At 52.3% G+C, this 18,649-nt stretch overlaps 2 protein-coding genes across 2 annotated transcripts; both read left to right on the forward strand.

The window, feature by feature from the left end:
- Positions 1-1,203: 1,203 nt before the first annotated feature.
- Positions 1,204-7,939, forward strand: LOC137465355 (serine/threonine-protein kinase PAK 3-like). Its single transcript, XM_068177371.1, has 10 exons — positions 1,204-1,227; positions 4,100-4,136; positions 4,517-4,580; positions 5,218-5,266; positions 5,443-5,552; positions 5,814-5,931; positions 6,679-6,778; positions 7,060-7,256; positions 7,353-7,490; positions 7,725-7,939. Exons 1-10 carry the CDS (start codon positions 1,204-1,206, stop codon positions 7,824-7,826), a joined length of 939 nt encoding a protein of 312 aa, XP_068033472.1. The 3' UTR covers positions 7,827-7,939.
- A 3,191-nt stretch (positions 7,940-11,130) lies between these two features.
- Positions 11,131-17,868, forward strand: LOC137465356 (serine/threonine-protein kinase PAK 3-like). Its single transcript, XM_068177372.1, is given in 11 exon segments — positions 11,131-11,154; positions 14,027-14,063; positions 14,444-14,507; positions 15,145-15,193; positions 15,370-15,479; positions 15,741-15,858; positions 16,607-16,706; positions 16,988-17,148; positions 17,150-17,185; positions 17,282-17,419; positions 17,654-17,868. Coding segments are annotated over 11 exon segments (939 nt in total). The 3' UTR covers positions 17,756-17,868.
- Positions 17,869-18,649: the final 781 nt, after the last annotated feature.

The following is an 18,649-nucleotide window of genomic DNA, read 5'->3' on the forward strand; positions in this document are numbered from 1 at the left end:
TCCACGCTACCGTCTCATTCTTCCTTCTCTAAGCCCTACAAGGGGCTGGTTGATGTCAGCTGACTTGGAAATGGGGAAAATGAGATGCTTTCTAATTGAGGCAATTCTTCTGGGTAACTACTGCAGGGTTTTTTCAGCAACAGAATTTCAAGATAGTGCTGGGCCTTTCAGCAATTGCATTGGTTTTCAAATGCCACCCTCAGCATCTGAAGTGTGAGGAGCCCATTGTAAAGCTTCTTTAAAGACAATGTGCTGTCCACCAGCAGAGGACCGGTCTGTGCTGAGTCACCAGAAAAGCAAGCTAAGCCAGGGATCATTATTCCATGGGAAAACAGAGTTGAATTCCAGAGGAGTCGCATGCACTTTTTTCCCCCCTCCCCTCCCACCCAGTACTTCCATTCAACTTTCCAGCTGATTCCTGGATTGAGCTGGAAATTTTGACAGAGAGGGGAATGACTGCATCTGATTTTTACTGGGATTTGGCTATCTGAACGTCTGCTTGGAATCTTACAGGAAGCATAGAGTCTGGGCAAACCTCTGTGAGACTGCAGCTTTGGACTGTTCCAAAAGGCCCTTCCTTGGGCTCGACATCTGCAGGGCATTGCAGAGCAGTGGGCTGCAGGCTGCTGCCAGATATCCAAAACAGCACAACTCTGACAGCCCAAGAATCACCGCACAGCTCCTCTGGATGTTCGGAGGCTTTCGATGGCCAAAGCAAGAGCAAGCAGGACAAGAGGAGCTTTGTGTCAAGAGCTAAGCCAGCATCTCCCTGCCACATAGGGAGGTCAGGCTCCAAACAGAGTGGGAGCAACAATCAGCATGCACCTGTGTGCTCAAGAAGCAGCTGCACACTGCAATACTCCTGGAAATGTATTTACTTTGCTTCTTTTTTCCCCTAAATGTCACGGAAGAAGTTGACTTTTCAGAACCAACGAAGATGCCAGCCAGAAGAAGCACGCTTGCTTTTGGTTCTTGCGTGCTGGCTGGGCCGGTGTGTTTTCTGAGTTCCCCTGGGGTGCCTTGAGCACTGGCTTATGGACTGTAAGGACATGTTCTGCTGCTTTATGACCGAGGAGAACTTCCCAGGCTTTTCTTTTGCATCCACTGTACAGAAGGTTTGGTTGCCGGGCACAACAAACCCAGAGCAGCTGCTATTGTGAGGTCAAGGGAGCGGTGCCACGTCACAGTGCTGTCAGCACAGCGATGTCCCGGTGCACCCAAGGCCTGGTTGTCCAGAGCAGCTTTTCCGCTCACTCCCTGCAGGAGGATCCTTGTGATCAAGGAGTTCTCAGCAGACGGCCTGCCCCCCGAGAGGAGTCTTGGTTTTTCCCTTCGACGGCATTCAGTGTGCAAACCCGCAGAGCACGGCTAAAATGATCGGGCGAGTCTGTGCCGCGGTGTGCACCGTCTTTTCTCTTGCTTATTCTGGCTATTACCTGATCCACCTGACTCGTAAGTAAAGGTTTATCCTGGGGCTGGCATCACCTGGCTTTTGCCTCACTCTGCTCTTTATGCCGCAGTAGTGACCAAGTTTCTTTTGGGAACAAAATTGCCATTAAGATGCCACCGGTTTGGTAAATCTGCTGCCAGCAGCATCAGCTAAGAAGGGGGTATCTGTACTGGGTGGTAGGCGCAGAGTATTTGCAGAGTATTTGCAATGTAATTTGCAACCTGCAGCGCTTGCGTTCCCTCCCACGGGACAGCGCGTGGCAGTGGAGTCTGTCATTTCCTCAAGCTTGCTGCTTCAACCAAGACAACCTGCAAATTGCAGACTCCAGGGAGAGATGCTCAGAAGTACTCTGAGCATCTGCGCTTCTCTCCAGGAGTGAAGGAAAGCATCTTTTGCTCCAACTTCTGCCATTCACAGGCCTTGGCTGTCTGACTTGACCCTTTTATGGTGCGCCAAGAAAGCCATTCCCTTGGCAATGCGGGACCAACTCCAATCCAGTTAGGGTTTGCTGCTGAACCCAGGAGCTGTTCCTGGGCTGCTTCAGCAGAGAGCTGCCACAGCAAGGGGGCCCTTTGTGGAAGCTTTGCTGTTGTATTGTCTTCAGCCAATTGATGGGAAGTAGTGCATGCAACTAAAAGAAGTATCTATAAAATGCAGGAAAGAGAAGAGGAAAATGCTGCTTGAGCTGTTGGGCAGAACAGAAGCTCAGCCTGTTAAAGAACAACTGGCATTTCCATGGCCGTGTTTCTATTCTCTCCTGGCAAAAGAGGCCCAAATGTAGACAGAGCCTACTATAGTGTCCTTGCTGTTCTCTTGCTTGCTGTGGGAAAGGGCTGTTGCTCCTTGAGGCATGTTGGGAAAGGGAAATGCTCTCCGTTGGGAATGACTTGTGCTGTGGGAGCCCCCTTTCTAAGGGCACTTTTCTAAGGGCCTCTGGTTCCTTTTCCCTTGCTCCCTGCAGGTCACCTCTCACACAGATGGAGACAAGCCTGTCCTTTGGTGAGTAGCAAAGGAACCTCTGACGTTGCTGGCGTGTAAGAACTGTGCAGCAAGCTGTGGGCTTGGCCTGTTGTAATAGAGTGTGGAGTGCCCGGCTGAAAGAAAGACCAACTGCCTGGTGGCATCAGCAGTAGCAAAGGGAGCACTGGCTCCTTCCTAATTTTCCAGTGAAGAGCCTTTCAAGAGATGAAAGGCAAATGTGACAGCTCCAAGGTGTCTTGCTGATTCCAGCCAGCATGGAAGATCAAATGCGCAGCAAGAGGGAGTACCACCTCATTCAGCCATCTTCATAGGGCTTTCATGACTCAGAATCCCACTTGTATCCAAGTCTACAATTTGCCCTTCTTCTGGGTGCTTTCCCAGCTCAGTAGAAAGCAGCCCTGAAAGGATTGGCTGTTCCCAGTCTCTCTCACTTCTGTCTGTCTGCAGGGCTCAACCACAGGGTCAGCACCTCCTCTGGCTGACACTGTTATTGAGGAAGTGGATGAAGAGGAGCAAAACAACATCAAGCCTCCAGCTGCTCTCCCTCCACAGCCTGAACTTGCAGAGCCAGTAAGTGGCATCTGAGCTTGGCACTGCCTGTGGTGCAGGGCCAAGCTTCAAGCTTTGGATGACCCAGCCCTCGTTGCTCGCGGCTGAAGATGCTGGGGGCTGTGTGCCTGCCATGACGTAGTGCTGCTTCAGCCAAGCCAGGGACCCCTGGCCAGTGGGTTCTGAACTTTGACACTTGAGCGTCACTTTTCTGGGATGCTGAGAGGGCCCGAGAATGTCTCTTGGGATCAGACAAGAGGCAGCATTAAATTATTCCCAATGTAGAAGTGAGCCCCTTGTGCCCACTGTCAGTGCGGGCTGCCTGCAGTCAGTGGACGGAGTGGTGCAAAGCCTCAGTTGACAGCCTTGCAGGATTATTTTGGGAGACGCTGGTCCCTGAAAGGGACTAGCCACTCTCCATGGACTAATTAGCTTCAGGCATAAAGCAGACTGTCCTGGACTTCCCCACGGTCAGAGCAGGGTTTGGTGAGGAGAATCCTAGGAGGCTCCACATTGTAAAGGGCGGATGGGTCTCAGCAGGGCTGGAACGCAGCTCCCATGGGCTGCCCCCTAATGCCTGGAATACAGAGGGGAAATCAGAGAAACAGATCAGAGAAGGGGCACGCTCCAGACTTGTGGTCAGACAGTTGCATGCTAGCTCCATGGTGATTTCATTGTCAAGGAAAACACAGGAGGAGGAGGAGGAGGAGAAGAACAAGGCTCTGGGGCCGTGCTCTGATCTCTTTCTGGACCTTTTCAAACCCATTGATCCCCTGCTGCAGTGGTCTTGCAGGAAAGCCGAAACGGTGGAGCAGGGAAGTGGCCATGAGGGGCTGTATCAAAGCAGCCTTAGTGGTTTTCCCATTGCCTTTGAGAAGGGGACATCCAAAACTCCCCAGCTGAGGAGGCCTGGTGGTGGCTGGCAGCATCTTCCGAAAGCCTTGCTTTTGCTGTGTGCTCTCTGGGGCATCTGTACCAGCCACCCTTCTGAGGGGCAATCCTTTCTTGTCCCAGCTCAACACAGGCTCTGCCATTCAGCGTGCCGCTGGACCAGCATCGCCTGCAGCAGCCAGCGCTCCCCCAGCTGCCGGCCCTTCATCCGGCAGCCCAGCCCAGCAGCCCGAGATGAGAGAGGAGCAGGACCTGAAGACACTGAGTACGTCTGGTGTATTTCTTGTCTGCCAGAGCAGTGTGTTGTCTGCGGTTCCTGGTGTAGGCTCAGCCAGAAGTTCCCCCTCAGTCTCGGAGGCACTCAACAGAACCTGTGGTTGTGCTTTGAGGCAGTGAGGGAGTGCTCAGGGTGTTCCTGCTGCCTCTGGGGGCAGCTGAGCCTGGCTTGGATCTGCCTGGGCTGCCTTCTGTGCCAAAGGCAAAAGCAGAGATTGCTTCTGGTTGAGCAGAAGGGCTGGCACGTCGCGAGTGACTAGGCCCCAGGCAGCTCTCAAACTCCTGACAGTGGGGATGCATTTTGGATTGTCCGGGGAGCAGCGTCTCTGGTTGAAAGTGAGCTCCTTGCACGGCTTTTGTCTTTCTCAGGGAGCATTGTGAGTCTGGGTGAGCCAATGAAGAAATACAGGGCATTTGAAGAACTTGGACGAGGGTAAGTGTGACGTCTACTCCATAAAACAAACCATGGGCCGGGTCTTCAGCTTATGCAATATCAAGCGTGAAGTCAGGCAAGCTCCAAACATGGTCAGACTCTGGCTTTGCCTCCTGCCACCTCTCAGGATTGCTCAGTCAGAGCAGTCAGGAAGCATCATCAAAGACAACTTGATGCTAGCCATGTCTCGCTTGCAGCACTGAGGAGCAGGAGCTGAAAGATCCCCTGCCTCTGTGTCTGTGTGGCCTCAAAGAGCACCTTGCCACTCAAGAGCTGCCTGATAACAGTTCTACAAGGCAGTGTTTTCAAAGTTAGTCTTCTCCAGATTTCAACCCACGTGCACACCTGAGTGAAAACCCTCACACAGAGGGAGTCCCCCTTAACACTGGAATGGAACTAACCGGGCGTGTGCCTTGGAGATTTGCAGAAGGCCTTGGTCTTCCTGTGGGAGCTCAGTGCTCCCTTGGACACCCTGCCCTGCATGGCAGAGGGCTGGTGGGCTGGTGTGCTGTCGGCTGACGAGGTGCCACAGCCAGGCATTTTCTAAGGAGTCCAGGCAGCCTGGGGAGATCTCCTGCCTAGGCTTGCTTTCACTGCCAGCTGGAAAGAGCTTTTTCTGCTGCCATTCTCTTTCTAGGGGGTTTGGAGCTGTTTATAAAGCCCTCGACACCAGCACAGGACAACAGGTAAAGTGTCAATACCCCCAGGAGTTTCTCCTAAGCTCTGCTGTCTAGAAACAAGGCAGTTTGGCACAGCTCGCTGTGTCATGGCACAAGCACTCTCTCCGTGCTCCTTCCTCTCTCCGTCTCCCTCTTGTGCAGGGAGCCACTTCTCAAGTTAATGGTCGCCAATGTCTTTTTAGGTGGCCATCAAGATAATGTCGCTTGAGGAGATGTCCGAGGAGCTGGCTGTCAATGAAATCCTGGTCATGAGGGACAGCAGGAATCCCAATATTGTTAGCTACTTAGACAGGTTGGGATATTCTCTAGTCTTTGTAGCTTTAGAGAGTGCAAGCCAGAAGTGACAACGCCCTTTGGTCAACCAGCAGAAAATGGAGCTGTTCATGATTTCTCTGCAGGGGAGGGGTTTGCACCTGGTGTTCAAGAAACTCTTCTGGCATATGTAGCTTGGACAGCAGTTGCAAAAGCCTGGGTCAGGCCCTCGGGTGACTGAGCTGGGCCCGTTCCTCTCTCTCTCTCTCTCTGTCTCCATGCTGTGGTTTGCTTCTTTCAGCTACCTGGTGGATACGGAGCTCTGGCTGGCGATGGAGTTCATGGACGGCGGCACGTTGTTTGATGTGCTCAGTGCAGTGTCCCTGGAGGAAGGACAGATAGGCGCTGTCTGTCGGGAGGTGAGGGATCCCGCTTTTGCTTCCCCCGGCCTGCCCAGGATGGCTCTTGTGAACTGGTGGTTAAGGACAGCCGAGATTTCTTGCTCCCGGCTTTCTTTTGGTGCTGCTGTCACGACACAGAGGAGAAGTAATAGCATTCGTCTGAAGTGAGCTGCCTGTCGGAGTCCCCGCACTCCTCAGGCTCTGTCCTTGCACTCTTCCCTACTGTCTGTCCTCTGGCGCTCGTGCTCGCTCACTTGCTTCGTTTCCTGGTTTCCTCCTCTCAGCTTTGCCTCTGAATGTTTGCCTGGAGCCTGTCTGTCTGTCCTACTTTCCTTGACATTCTAAGCCCGCATGCAGGTGGCAGAATTTCAAGCCAAGGCTAAAGGAGATGTCCTCAGCTTCAAAAGATAGCATTGCAGCCCAGATGGCGATGGATTCTGAAACAGGTCTATTGTGCTACTTCCCCCCCTGCTGCCACAGGGCTTCCGAGAAAATCTTTGCCACGCTGCTCGCCAGCCAAAGGTCACGTGCTTGGTACCCACGGCAGGATGGACTTGTGCAAGCTCCAATGCCTTCACTTTGAAATATAGAAAACACTTCTAAGAGCATTGAAGCAGCAAGCTCTTCCTCTTGAACGCACCATGATAGTGCAGCCTCCTTCACAATTCCCTGAGAAAGCTGTCAATCTCTTAGAGCCCTTTCCTTTATTGTAGGAGGAAATCAGATGCTGAAATGTTAACTTTCCCTCCCTTCTTTCTCTCTCAGTGCCTGCAAGGACTGCATTTCCTTCATTCCCGCCAAGTCATCCACAGAGACATCAAAAGCAACAACGTTCTTGTGGGCATGGACGGATCGGTCAAATTGGGTGGGTATCCCTGCTCAGGTGCAGCGCTCCCTGCGTGTGCTCTGGGGTTGCTTTTTGGTGACTGCCACTTGCCCAGAAGCGCTGTTCAGCCAGTTCATGAATCGTGAGGGTGTTTTTGAAATGGCCAATGCCTTATTTCCCTGGCTCCAGCCACGTGGAAGGAGAGCTCGGCTGCGTTTTCAGCTAGATTCAGCACGGCCTTGTCAGGCTTGGGGTGAGCCATCCTTTAGCCTGGTTTGCCAGTGGTAGCTGGCTTTGACAGGGTTTGTTTTTCTCCTCAGCTGACTTTGGCCTCTGTGCTCAGCTCAGCCCTGAGCGCAGCAAGCGCAGCTCCAGCGTTGGCACGCCCAGCTGGATGGCACCGGAAGTGGTGAGAGGAGAAGCCTATGGCCCCAAAGTGGACATCTGGTCCCTGGGGATCATGGGGCTGGAAATGGTGGAAGGGGAAGCTCCTTACGAGAGGGAAGCCCGTCCCAGGGTAAGGTGCAGCTTAGAAAGGGGGCTCTGTGTGGGGAGAGCTGTTGCGGCTAGGAAAGGAGCAGGCAGAGTGTCCTCTTCCATCCATGTGCTGTAGGTTTTTGAGCTGATAGAAAGGAACGGGCCCCCAAAACTGCAGAACCCCAAGCACCACTCGGCTCTCCTGCGCGACTTTCTGCGCTGCTGCCTGCAGGCAGACGAGGACAGGCGCTGGTCTGCCCAGGAACTCCTGCAGGTAAGAAAAAGCAAAGGGGCAAAAAGCCCCGTGAGGACACCTGCATCAAGGGACCAAGAGGAGTGTGGGTCACGTGGGTGAGACAGGTTACAGGACAGGAAGGGCCCACGCGGAATGGGCTGCCCTCGGTCCTCTTGGTGTGTCGTTCTGATAGCCAAGGAATCCTGCTTGGGCCCGTGAGGATGGGATCATGGAAAGTAACGGTTCCTTTCATGTTGGTTTTTCTTCTGGCAGCATCCGTTTGTGACCTCAGGCGAGCCAGCCTCCAGCCTGGCTGCTCTGATCACCTCAGCCAAGCAAGAGCTGGAAGACTGGAGAGGAGACGCTTGCGCCTGAGGAGGCCCTTGTGCCGTGCCAGCTCAGAGCAGGGAAAAGGGGATGTATAGTGTTCCGGCAGAGAGTTAGCCACCCCCTGACTTTTAAAAGGAGCTGTGCTGTAGATAGGAAATGTAATGGCTTCGTAACCTTGCCATTTTATTAAAATGACACATTTTTATTAAAAATGGTGTTCAATGTTTATTGCTGTTGTTTTTTTCTCTCAAAGGATTAACTTTTAAAAATTAAGGAAATTGAGGGAGTGACTTCTATGGACTACAGCATCTAGGTAGCTTAGACAAGAGGGGATTGTTTAGCTTGGAATAGAGTATTGTTAATTTAGGGAAGCTCTGAGGTATCTTTTAAGTAGAAAAGAATGAATTGTTCTGATAAGAATTAAGCTGTGAGAGGGAAAGCTGTGATGCAGCAGAACTGCACCATGCAGGCGCTACAAGCTGTCAGCCTGATCAGGGCAGAATGATGAAGATGAAGAAGCAGTGAGGGGATACTTTGTTTCAGCCAGAGTGGCAATAAAACTAAAATATCCAGAGTTTTGGAAGGCTTCCTTCCCTGCCATGCTGTAGCTAAGCTCGACGGTCCCTTTCAGGGGCCCAAAGAGCATGCTGAGCTAAGCAGCTTGGCTTACCTGAACTGGGGAGAGCAAGTGCAGGAAAACTGGAGAGGAGACGCTTGTACCTGAGGAGGCCCTTGTGCCTCGCCAGCTCAGAGGAGGCAAAAGGGGACGTATCGTGCATTGGCAGAGATTCAGCCATCCCCTGAGTTTTTTTGAGGAGCTGTGCTGTAGATAGGAAATGTAATGTTTTGAGGGTCTCTTAGCTTAGCTGTCTTTAGTTAGGACTATAGACCATAGAAAGCTTCATTCATGACGAAGCATTGTTTAGATAAGAGTAGAGTATTGTTGATGGAGGGAAGCTCAGAATTATCCTTTAAGGAGAAATGAATGAATTGTCATAAGAAGAATTAAGCTATCAAAGAAGAAGCTGGGATTCAGCAGATCTGGAGCACACATGTCCCACGTGCTTGCAGCCTGAACTAGCCATCTGGAGGACAAAATGAGGAAGATGAAGATGGTGATGTAAGCAGAAGATGCTCTGTTCCAGCGCTTGGTTTCAGCATGACTGGCCATAAAAACTCTAAACCCTCCAGAGCCCTGGAATGTTCCCTTCCATGTCATGCTGTGCCTAAGCTGGTCAGTGCAGTGCCTTCGAAGCTGTGCGCTCGGGATGGGCTCTCCCGTTCATGGCTTTGCACTGCTTCCAAGTGGCCCAAGGCTCTCTCCCTTCACAGAGGGGCCCTGCCCTGCCCTGCCCCATCTGGCCCCTGACAGCTGCTCCACACCGCCCCACCTGACTTGCAGAGACCTTGTCCCCCATGCCCTGGCATCTCCAGTTCCAGCTGCACCTCCTGGTGTATCAAGAGAAGGGACCAAGCCCCTCTTGTTTGTTCTTCCTGGCAATCACTTGGTATTGAAGAATAAAGGAGGGCTGAAACTCTTGAGGCCCAGAGGCCTGCCGCTGGAGCTCTACTACCTCAGTCCTGAACGGTGACCAGAGTCAAAGAGAGACACCCCTCTCTCTCACCCATAAGCATCTGCAGGCTTATGTTAATGCAACAGGTTTTATTGGTATCACCCCGTTCAACCGCCCTTTTTTCCTGATATGAACTCCCCCTTGAATGTTCTCCCCTCTCTTGTCCCCTGTTGGTCTCAGTTTACTGCAATGCTCCGCTCCTGTTACCTCACTGGTTCCCCACATGGCTGCCCCTCCTCTGCCTCCCTTGTACTCAGTTGCCGTTGGCCCTCCGAGCTGCCCCTTTTCCCCTCATATTAAGCCCTGTGTCCTCAGCCCCATTTTGTCTCTGTCCCTGGAGCCTCTTCATGGCACTGAGGCACCTTTGCAGCTCCACACAAAGACCAGTCTCTCGCCTCATTCACCAACATTTTAAGCAAGCATGCTCCACATCCTGGGAATGCAGAGGCACAGAGGCCAGTTGTGGACGTGTGCTAACAGAAACGGCGCGTCTTCCTAACGCTTCCCTCTCTTAAACCTTTGGAGCTCCAAAGCGCTCTGCTCAAGTGGGTCTGAGGGCCTACACTCAGCTTTCCACGCTACCGTCTCATTCTTCCTTCTCTAAGCCCTACAAGGGGCTGGTTGATGTCAGCTGACTTGGAAATGGGGAAAATGAGATGCTTTCTAATTGAGGCAATTCTTCTGGGTAACTACTGCAGGGTTTTTTCAGCAACAGAATTTCAAGATAGTGCTGGGCCTTTCAGCAATTGCATTGGTTTTCAAATGCCACCCTCAGCATCTGAAGTGTGAGGAGCCCATTGTAAAGCTTCTTTAAAGACAATGTGCTGTCCACCAGCAGAGGACCGATCTGTGCTGAGTCACCAGAAAAGCAAGCTAAGCCAGGGATCATTATTCCATGGGAAAACAGAGTTGAATTCCAGAGGAGTCGCATGCACTTTTTTCCCCCCTCCCCTCCCACCCAGTACTTCCATTCAACTTTCCAGCTGATTCCTGGATTGAGCTGGAAATTTTGACAGAGAGGGGAATGACTGCATCTGATTTTTACTGGGATTTGGCTATCTGAACGTCTGCTTGGAATCTTACAGGAAGCATAGAGTCTAGGCAAACCTCTGTGAGACTGCAGCTTTGGACTGTTCCAAAAGGCCCTTCCTTGGGCTCGACATCTGCAGGGCATTGCAGAGCAGTGGGCTGCAGGCTGCTGCCAGATATCCAAAACAGCACAACTCTGACAGCCCAAGAATCACCGCACAGCTCCTCTGGATGTTCGGAGGCTTTCGATGGCCAAAGCAAGAGCAAGCAGGACAAGAGGAGCTTTGTGTCAAGAGCTAAGCCAGCATCTCCCTGCCACATAGGGAGGTCAGGCTCCAAACAGAGTGGGAGCAACAATCAGCATGCACCTGTGTGCTCAAGAAGCAGCTGCACACTGCAATACTCCTGGAAATGTATTTACTTTGCTTCTTTTTTCCCCTAAATGTCACGGAAGAAGTTGACTTTTCAGAACCAACGAAGATGCCAGCCAGAAGAAGCACGCTTGCTTTTGGTTCTTGCGTGCTGGCTGGGCCGGTGTGTTTTCTGAGTTCCCCTGGGGTGCCTTGAGCACTGGCTTATGGACTGTAAGGACATGTTCTGCTGCTTTATGACCGAGGAGAACTTCCCAGGCTTTTCTTTTGCATCCACTGTACAGAAGGTTTGGTTGCCGGGCACAACAAACCCAGAGCAGCTGCTATTGTGAGGTCAAGGGAGCGGTGCCACGTCACAGTGCTGTCAGCACAGCGATGTCCCGGTGCACCCAAGGCCTGGTTGTCCAGAGCAGCTTTTCCGCTCACTCCCTGCAGGAGGATCCTTGTGATCAAGGAGTTCTCAGCAGACGGCCTGCCCCCCGAGAGGAGTCTTGGTTTTTCCCTTGGGCGGCATTCAGTGTGCAAACCCGCAGAGCACGGCTAAAATGATCGGGCGAGTCTGTGCCGCGGTGTGCACCGTCTTTTCTCTTGCTTATTCTGGCTATTACCTGATCCACCTGACTCGTAAGTAAAGGTTTATCCTGGGGCTGGCATCACCTGGCTTTTGCCTCACTCTGCTCTTTATGCCGCAGTAGTGACCAAGTTTCTTTTGGGAACAAAATTGCCATTAAGATGCCACCGGTTTGGTAAATCTGCTGCCAGCAGCATCAGCTAAGAAGGGGGTATCTGTACTGGGTGGTAGGCGCAGAGTATTTGCAGAGTATTTGCAATGTAATTTGCAACCTGCAGCGCTTGCGTTCCCTCCCACGGGACAGCGCGTGGCAGTGGAGTCTGTCATTTCCTCAAGCTTGCTGCTTCAACCAAGACAACCTGCAAATTGCAGACTCCAGGGAGAGATGCTCAGAAGTACTCTGAGCATCTGCGCTTCTCTCCAGGAGTGAAGGAAAGCATCTTTTGCTCCAACTTCTGCCATTCACAGGCCTTGGCTGTCTGACTTGACCCTTTTATGGTGCGCCAAGAAAGCCATTCCCTTGGCAATGCGGGACCAACTCCAATCCAGTTAGGGTTTGCTGCTGAACCCAGGAGCTGTTCCTGGGCTGCTTCAGCAGAGAGCTGCCACAGCAAGGGGGCCCTTTGTGGAAGCTTTGCTGTTGTATTGTCTTCAGCCAATTGATGGGAAGTAGTGCATGCAACTAAAAGAAGTATCTATAAAATGCAGGAAAGAGAAGAGGAAAATGCTGCTTGAGCTGTTGGGCAGAACAGAAGCTCAGCCTGTTAAAGAACAACTGGCATTTCCATGGCCGTGTTTCTATTCTCTCCTGGCAAAAGAGGCCCAAATGTAGACAGAGCCTACTATAGTGTCCTTGCTGTTCTCTTGCTTGCTGTGGGAAAGGGCTGTTGCTCCTTGAGGCATGTTGGGAAAGGGAAATGCTCTCCGTTGGGAATGACTTGTGCTGTGGGAGCCCCCTTTCTAAGGGCACTTTTCTAAGGGCCTCTGGTTCCTTTTCCCTTGCTCCCTGCAGGTCACCTCTCACACAGATGGAGACAAGCCTGTCCTTTGGTGAGTAGCAAAGGAACCTCTGACGTTGCTGGCGTGTAAGAACTGTGCAGCAAGCTGTGGGCTTGGCCTGTTGTAATAGAGTGTGGAGTGCCCGGCTGAAAGAAAGACCAACTGCCTGGTGGCATCAGCAGTAGCAAAGGGAGCACTGGCTCCTTCCTAATTTTCCAGTGAAGAGCCTTTCAAGAGATGAAAGGCAAATGTGACAGCTCCAAGGTGTCTTGCTGATTCCAGCCAGCATGGAAGATCAAATGCGCAGCAAGAGGGAGTACCACCTCATTCAGCCATCTTCATAGGGCTTTCATGACTCAGAATCCCACTTGTATCCAAGTCTACAATTTGCCCTTCTTCTGGGTGCTTTCCCAGCTCAGTAGAAAGCAGCCCTGAAAGGATTGGCTGTTCCCAGTCTCTCTCACTTCTGTCTGTCTGCAGGGCTCAACCACAGGGTCAGCACCTCCTCTGGCTGACACTGTTATTGAGGAAGTGGATGAAGAGGAGCAAAACAACATCAAGCCTCCAGCTGCTCTCCCTCCACAGCCTGAACTTGCAGAGCCAGTAAGTGGCATCTGAGCTTGGCACTGCCTGTGGTGCAGGGCCAAGCTTCAAGCTTTGGATGACCCAGCCCTCGTTGCTCGCGGCTGAAGATGCTGGGGGCTGTGTGCCTGCCATGACGTAGTGCTGCTTCAGCCAAGCCAGGGACCCCTGGCCAGTGGGTTCTGAACTTTGACACTTGAGCGTCACTTTTCTGGGATGCTGAGAGGGCCCGAGAATGTCTCTTGGGATCAGACAAGAGGCAGCATTAAATTATTCCCAATGTAGAAGTGAGCCCCTTGTGCCCACTGTCAGTGCGGGCTGCCTGCAGTCAGTGGACGGAGTGGTGCAAAGCCTCAGTTGACAGCCTTGCAGGATTATTTTGGGAGACACTGGTCCCTGAAAGGGACTAGCCACTCTCCATGGACTAATTAGCTTCAGGCATAAAGTAGACTGTCCTGGACTTCCCCACGGTCAGAGCAGGGTTTGGTGAGGAGAATCCTAGGAGGCTCCACATTGTAAAGGGCGGATGGGTCTCAGCAGGGCTGGAACGCAGCTCCCATGGGCTGCCCCCTAATGCCTGGAATACAGAGGGGAAATCAGAGAAACAGATCAGAGAAGGGGCACGCTCCAGACTTGTGGTCAGACAGTTGCATGCTAGCTCCATGGTGATTTCATTGTCAAGGAAAACACAGGAGGAGGAGGAGGAGGAGAAGAACAAGGCTCTGGGGCTGTGCTCTGATCTCTTTCTGGACCTTTTCAAACCCATTGATCCCCTGCTGCAGTGGTCTTGCAGGAAAGCCAAAACAGTGGAGCAGGGAAGTGGCCATGAGGGGCTGTATCAAAGCAGCCTTAGTGGTTTTCCCATTGCCTTTGAGAAGGGGACATCCAAAACTCCCCAGCTGAGGAGGCCTGGTGGTGGCTGGCAGCATCTTCCGAAAGCCTTGCTTTTGCTGTGTGCTCTCTGGGGCATCTGTACCAGCCACCCTTCTGAGGGGCAATCCTTTCTTGTCCCAGCTCAACACAGGCTCTGCCATTCAGCGTGCCGCTGGACCAGCATCGCCTGCAGCAGCCAGCGCTCCCCCAGCTGCCGGCCCTTCATCCGGCAGCCCAGCCCAGCAGCCCGAGATGAGAGAGGAGCAGGACCTGAAGACACTGAGTACGTCTGGTGTATTTCTTGTCTGCCAGAGCAGTGTGTTGTCTGCGGTTCCTGGTGTAGGCTCAGCCAGAAGTTCCCCCTCAGTCTCGGAGGCACTCAACAGAACCTGTGGTTGTGCTTTGAGGCAGTGAGGGAGTGCTCAGGGTGTTCCTGCTGCCTCTGGGGGCAGCTGAGCCTGGCTTGGATCTGCCTGGGCTGCCTTCTGTGCCAAAGGCAAAAGCAGAGATTGCTTCTGGTTGAGCAGAAGGGCTGGCACGTCGTGAGTGACTAGGCCCCAGGCAGCTCTCAAACTCCTGACAGTGGGGATGCATTTTGGATTGTCCGGGGAGCAGCGTCTCTGGTTGAAAGTGAGCTCCTTGCACGGCTTTTGTCTTTCTCAGGGAGCATTGTGAGCCTGGGTGAGCCAATGAAGAAATACAGGGCATTTGAAGAACTTGGACGAGGGTAAGTGTGACGTCTACTCCATAAAACAAACCATGGGCCGGGTCTTCAGCTTATGCAATATCAAGCGTGAAGTCAGGCAAGCTCCAAACATGGTCAGACTCTGGCTTTGCCTCCTGCCACCTCTCAGGATTGCTCAGTCAGAGCAGTCAGGAAGCATCATCAAAGACAACTTGATGCTAGCCATGTCTCGCTTGCAGCACTGAGGAGCAGGAGCTGAAAGATCCCCTGCCTCTGTGTCTGTGTGGCCTCAAAGAGCACCTTGCCACTCAAGCGCTGCCTGATAACAGTTCTACAAGGCAGTGTTTTCAAAGTTAGTCTTCTCCAGATTTCAACCCACGTGCACACCTGAGTGAAAACCCTCACACAGAGGGAGTCCCCCTTAACACTGGAATGGAACTAACTGGGCGTGTGCCTTGGAGATTTGCAGAAGGCCTTGGTCTTCCTGTGGGAGCTCAGTGCTCCCTTGGACACCCTGCCCTGCATGGCAGAGGGCTGGTGGGCTGGTGTGCTGTCGGCTGACGAGGTGCCACAGCCAGGCATTTTCTAAGGAGTCCAGGCAGCCTGGGGAGATCTCCTGCCTAGGCTTGCTTTCACTGCCGGCTGGAAAGAGCTTTTTCTGCTGCCATTCTCTTTCTAGGGGGTTTGGAGCTGTTTATAAAGCCCTCGACACCAGCACAGGACAACAGGTAAAGTGTCAATACCCCCAGGAGTTTCTCCTAAGCTCTGCTGTCTAGAAACAAGGCAGTTTGGCACAGCTCGCTGTGTCATGGCACAAGCACTCTCTCCGTGCTCCTTCCTCTCTCCGTCTCCCTCTTGTGCAGGGAGCCACTTCTCAAGTTAATGGTCGCCAATGTCTTTTTAGGTGGCCATCAAGATAATGTCGCTTGAGGAGATGTCCGAGGAGCTGGCTGTCAATGAAATCCTGGTCATGAGGGACAGCAGGAATCCCAATATTGTTAGCTACTTAGACAGGTTGGGATATTCTCTAGTCTTTGTAGCTTTAGAGAGTGCAAGCCAGAAGTGACAACGCCCTTTGGTCAACCAGCAGAAAATGGAGCTGTTCATGATTTCTCTGCAGGGGAGGGGTTTGCACCTGGTGTTCAAGAAACTCTTCTGGCATATGTAGCTTGGACAGCAGTTGCAAAAGCCTGGGTCAGGCCCTCGGGTGACTGAGCTGGGCCCGTTCCTCTCTCTCTCTCTCTCTGTCTCCATGCTGTGGTTTGCTTCTTTCAGCTACCTGGTGGATACGGAGCTCTGGCTGGCGATGGAGTTCATGGACGGCGGCACGTTGTTTGATGTGCTCAGTGCAGTGTCCCTGGAGGAAGGACAGATAGGCGCTGTCTGTCGGGAGGTGAGGGATCCCGCTTTTGCTTCCCCCGGCCTGCCCAGGATGGCTCTTGTGAACTGGTGGTTAAGGACAGCCGAGATTTCTTGCTCCCGGCTTTCTTTTGGTGCTGCTGTCACGACACAGAGGAGAAGTAATAGCATTCGTCTGAAGTGAGCTGCCTGTCGGAGTCCCCGCACTCCTCAGGCTCTGTCCTTGCACTCTTCCCTACTGTCTGTCCTCTGGCGCTCGTGCTCGCTCACTTGCTTCGTTTCCTGGTTTCCTCCTCTCAGCTTTGCCTCTGAATGTTTGCCTGGAGCCTGTCTGTCTGTCCTACTTTCCTTGACATTCTAAGCCCGCATGCAGGTGGCAGAATTTCAAGCCAAGGCTAAAGGAGATGTCCTCAGCTTCAAAAGATAGCATTGCAGCCCAGATGGCGATGGATTCTGAAACAGGTCTATTGTGCTACTTCCTCCTCTGCTGCCACAGGGCTTCCGAGGAAAATCTTTGCCACGCTGCTCGCCAGCCAAAGGTCACGTGCTTGGTACCCACGGCAGGATGGACTTGTGCAAGCTCCAATGCCTTCACTTTGAAATATAGAAAACACTTCTAAGAGCATTGAAGCAGCAAGCTCTTCCTCTTGAACGCACCATGATAGTGCAGCCTCCTTCACAATTCCCTGAGAAAGCTGTCAATCTCTTAGAGCCCTTTCCTTTATTGTAGGAGGAAATCAGATGCTGAAATGTTAACTTTCCCTCCCTTCTTTCTCTCTCAGTGCCTGCAAGGACTGCATTTCCTTCATTCCCGCCAAGTCATCCACAGAGACATCAAAAGCAACAACGTTCTTGTGGGCATGGACGGATCGGTCAAATTGGGTGGGTATCCCTGCTCAGGTGCAGCGCTCCCTGCGTGTGCTCTGGGGTTGCTTTTTGGTGACTGCCACTTGCCCAGAAGCGCTGTTCAGCCAGTTCATGAATCGTGAGGGTGTTTTTGAAATGGCCAATGCCTTATTTCCCTGGCTCCAGCCACGTGGAAGGAGAGCTCGGCTGCGTTTTCAGCTAGATTCAGCACGGCCTTGTCAGGCTTGGGGTGAGCCATCCTTTAGCCTGGTTTGCCAGTGGTAGCTGGCTTTGACAGGGTTTGTTTTTCTCCTCAGCTGACTTTGGCCTCTGTGCTCAGCTCAGCCCTGAGCGCAGCAAGCGCAGCTCCAGCGTTGGCACGCCCAGCTGGATGGCACCGGAAGTGGTGAGAGGAGAAGCCTATGGCCCCAAAGTGGACATCTGGTCCCTGGGGATCATGGGGCTGGAAATGGTGGAAGGGGGAAGCTCCTTACGAGAGGGAAGCCCGTCCCAGGGTAAGGTGCAGCTTAGAAAGGGGGCTCTGTGTGGGGAGAGCTGTTGCGGCTAGGAAAGGAGCAGGCAGAGTGTCCTCTTCCATCCATGTGCTGTAGGTTTTTGAGCTGATAGAAAGGAACGGGCCCCCAAAACTGCAGAACCCCAAGCACCACTCGGCTCTCCTGCGCGACTTTCTGCGCTGCTGCCTGCAGGCAGACGAGGACAGGCGCTGGTCTGCCCAGGAACTCCTGCAGGTAAGAAAAAGCAAAGGGGCAAAAAGCCCCGTGAGGACACCTGCATCAAGGGACCAAGAGGAGTGTGGGTCACGTGGGTGAGACAGGTTACAGGACAGGAAGGGCCCACGCGGAATGGGCTGCCCTCGGTCCTCTTGGTGTGTCGTTCTGATAGCCAAGGAATCCTGCTTGGGCCCGTGAGGATGGGATCATGGAAAGTAACGGTTCCTTTCATGTTGGTTTTTCTTCTGGCAGCATCCGTTTGTGACCTCAGGCGAGCCAGCCTCCAGCCTGGCTGCTCTGATCACCTCAGCCAAGCAAGAGCTGGAAGACTGGAGAGGAGACGCTTGCGCCTGAGGAGGCCCTTGTGCCGTGCCAGCTCAGAGCAGGGAAAAGGGGATGTATAGTGTTCCGGCAGAGAGTTAGCCACCCCCTGACTTTTAAAAGGAGCTGTGCTGTAGATAGGAAATGTAATGGCTTCGTAACCTTGCCATTTTATTAAAATGACACATTTTTATTAAAAATGGTGTTCAATGTTTATTGCTGTTGTTTTTTTCTCTCAAAGGATTAACTTTTAAAAATTAAGGAAATTGAGGGAGTGACTTCTATGGACTACAGCATCTAGGTAGCTTAGACAAGAGGGGATTGTTTAGCTTGGAATAGAGTATTGTTAATTTAGGGAAGCTCTGAGGTATCTTTTAAGTAGAAAAGAATGAATTGTCCTGATAAGAATTAAGCTGTGAGAGGGAAAGCTGTGATGCAGCAGAACTGCACCATGCAGGCGCTACAAGCTGTCAGCCTGATCAGGGCAGAATGATGAAGATGAAGAAGCAGTGAGGGGATACTTTGTTTCAGCCAGAGTGGCAATAAAACTAAAATATCCAGAGTTTTGGAAGGCTTCCTTCCCTGCCATGCTGTAGCTAAGCTCGACGGTCCCTTTCAGGGGCCCAAAGAGCATGCTGAGCTAAGCAGCTTGGCTTACCTGAACTGGGGAGAGCAAGTGCAGGAAAACTGGAGAGGAGACGCTTGGACCTGAGGAGGCCCTTGTGCCTCGCCAGCTCAGAGGAGGCAAAAGGGGACGTATCGTGCATTGGCAGAGATTCAGCCATCCCCTGAGTTTTTTTGAGGAGCTGTGCTGTAGATAGGAAATGTAATGCTTTGAGGGTCTCTTAGCTTAGCTGTCTTTAGTTAGGACTATAGACCATAGAAAGCTTCATTCATGATGAAGCATTGTTTAGATAAGAGTAGAGT

The sequence above is a fragment of the Anomalospiza imberbis genome, chromosome Z (genome assembly GCF_031753505.1).
Source record: "Anomalospiza imberbis isolate Cuckoo-Finch-1a 21T00152 chromosome Z, ASM3175350v1, whole genome shotgun sequence".
Classification (NCBI taxonomy): domain Eukaryota; kingdom Metazoa; phylum Chordata; class Aves; order Passeriformes; family Viduidae; genus Anomalospiza; species Anomalospiza imberbis.

Excerpts from the sequence above, each read along its gene's own strand:
- LOC137465355 (XM_068177371.1), top strand. The coding sequence starts at position 1,204 with ATGTCCCGGTGCACCCAAGGCCTG. Across the intron at positions 6,779-7,059 it reads GGACGGATCGGTCAAATTGG|CTGACTTTGGCCTCTGTGCT; the intron begins GTGGGTATCCCT and ends TTTTCTCCTCAG. Across the intron at positions 7,257-7,352 it reads AGAGGGAAGCCCGTCCCAGG|GTTTTTGAGCTGATAGAAAG; the intron begins GTAAGGTGCAGC and ends CATGTGCTGTAG.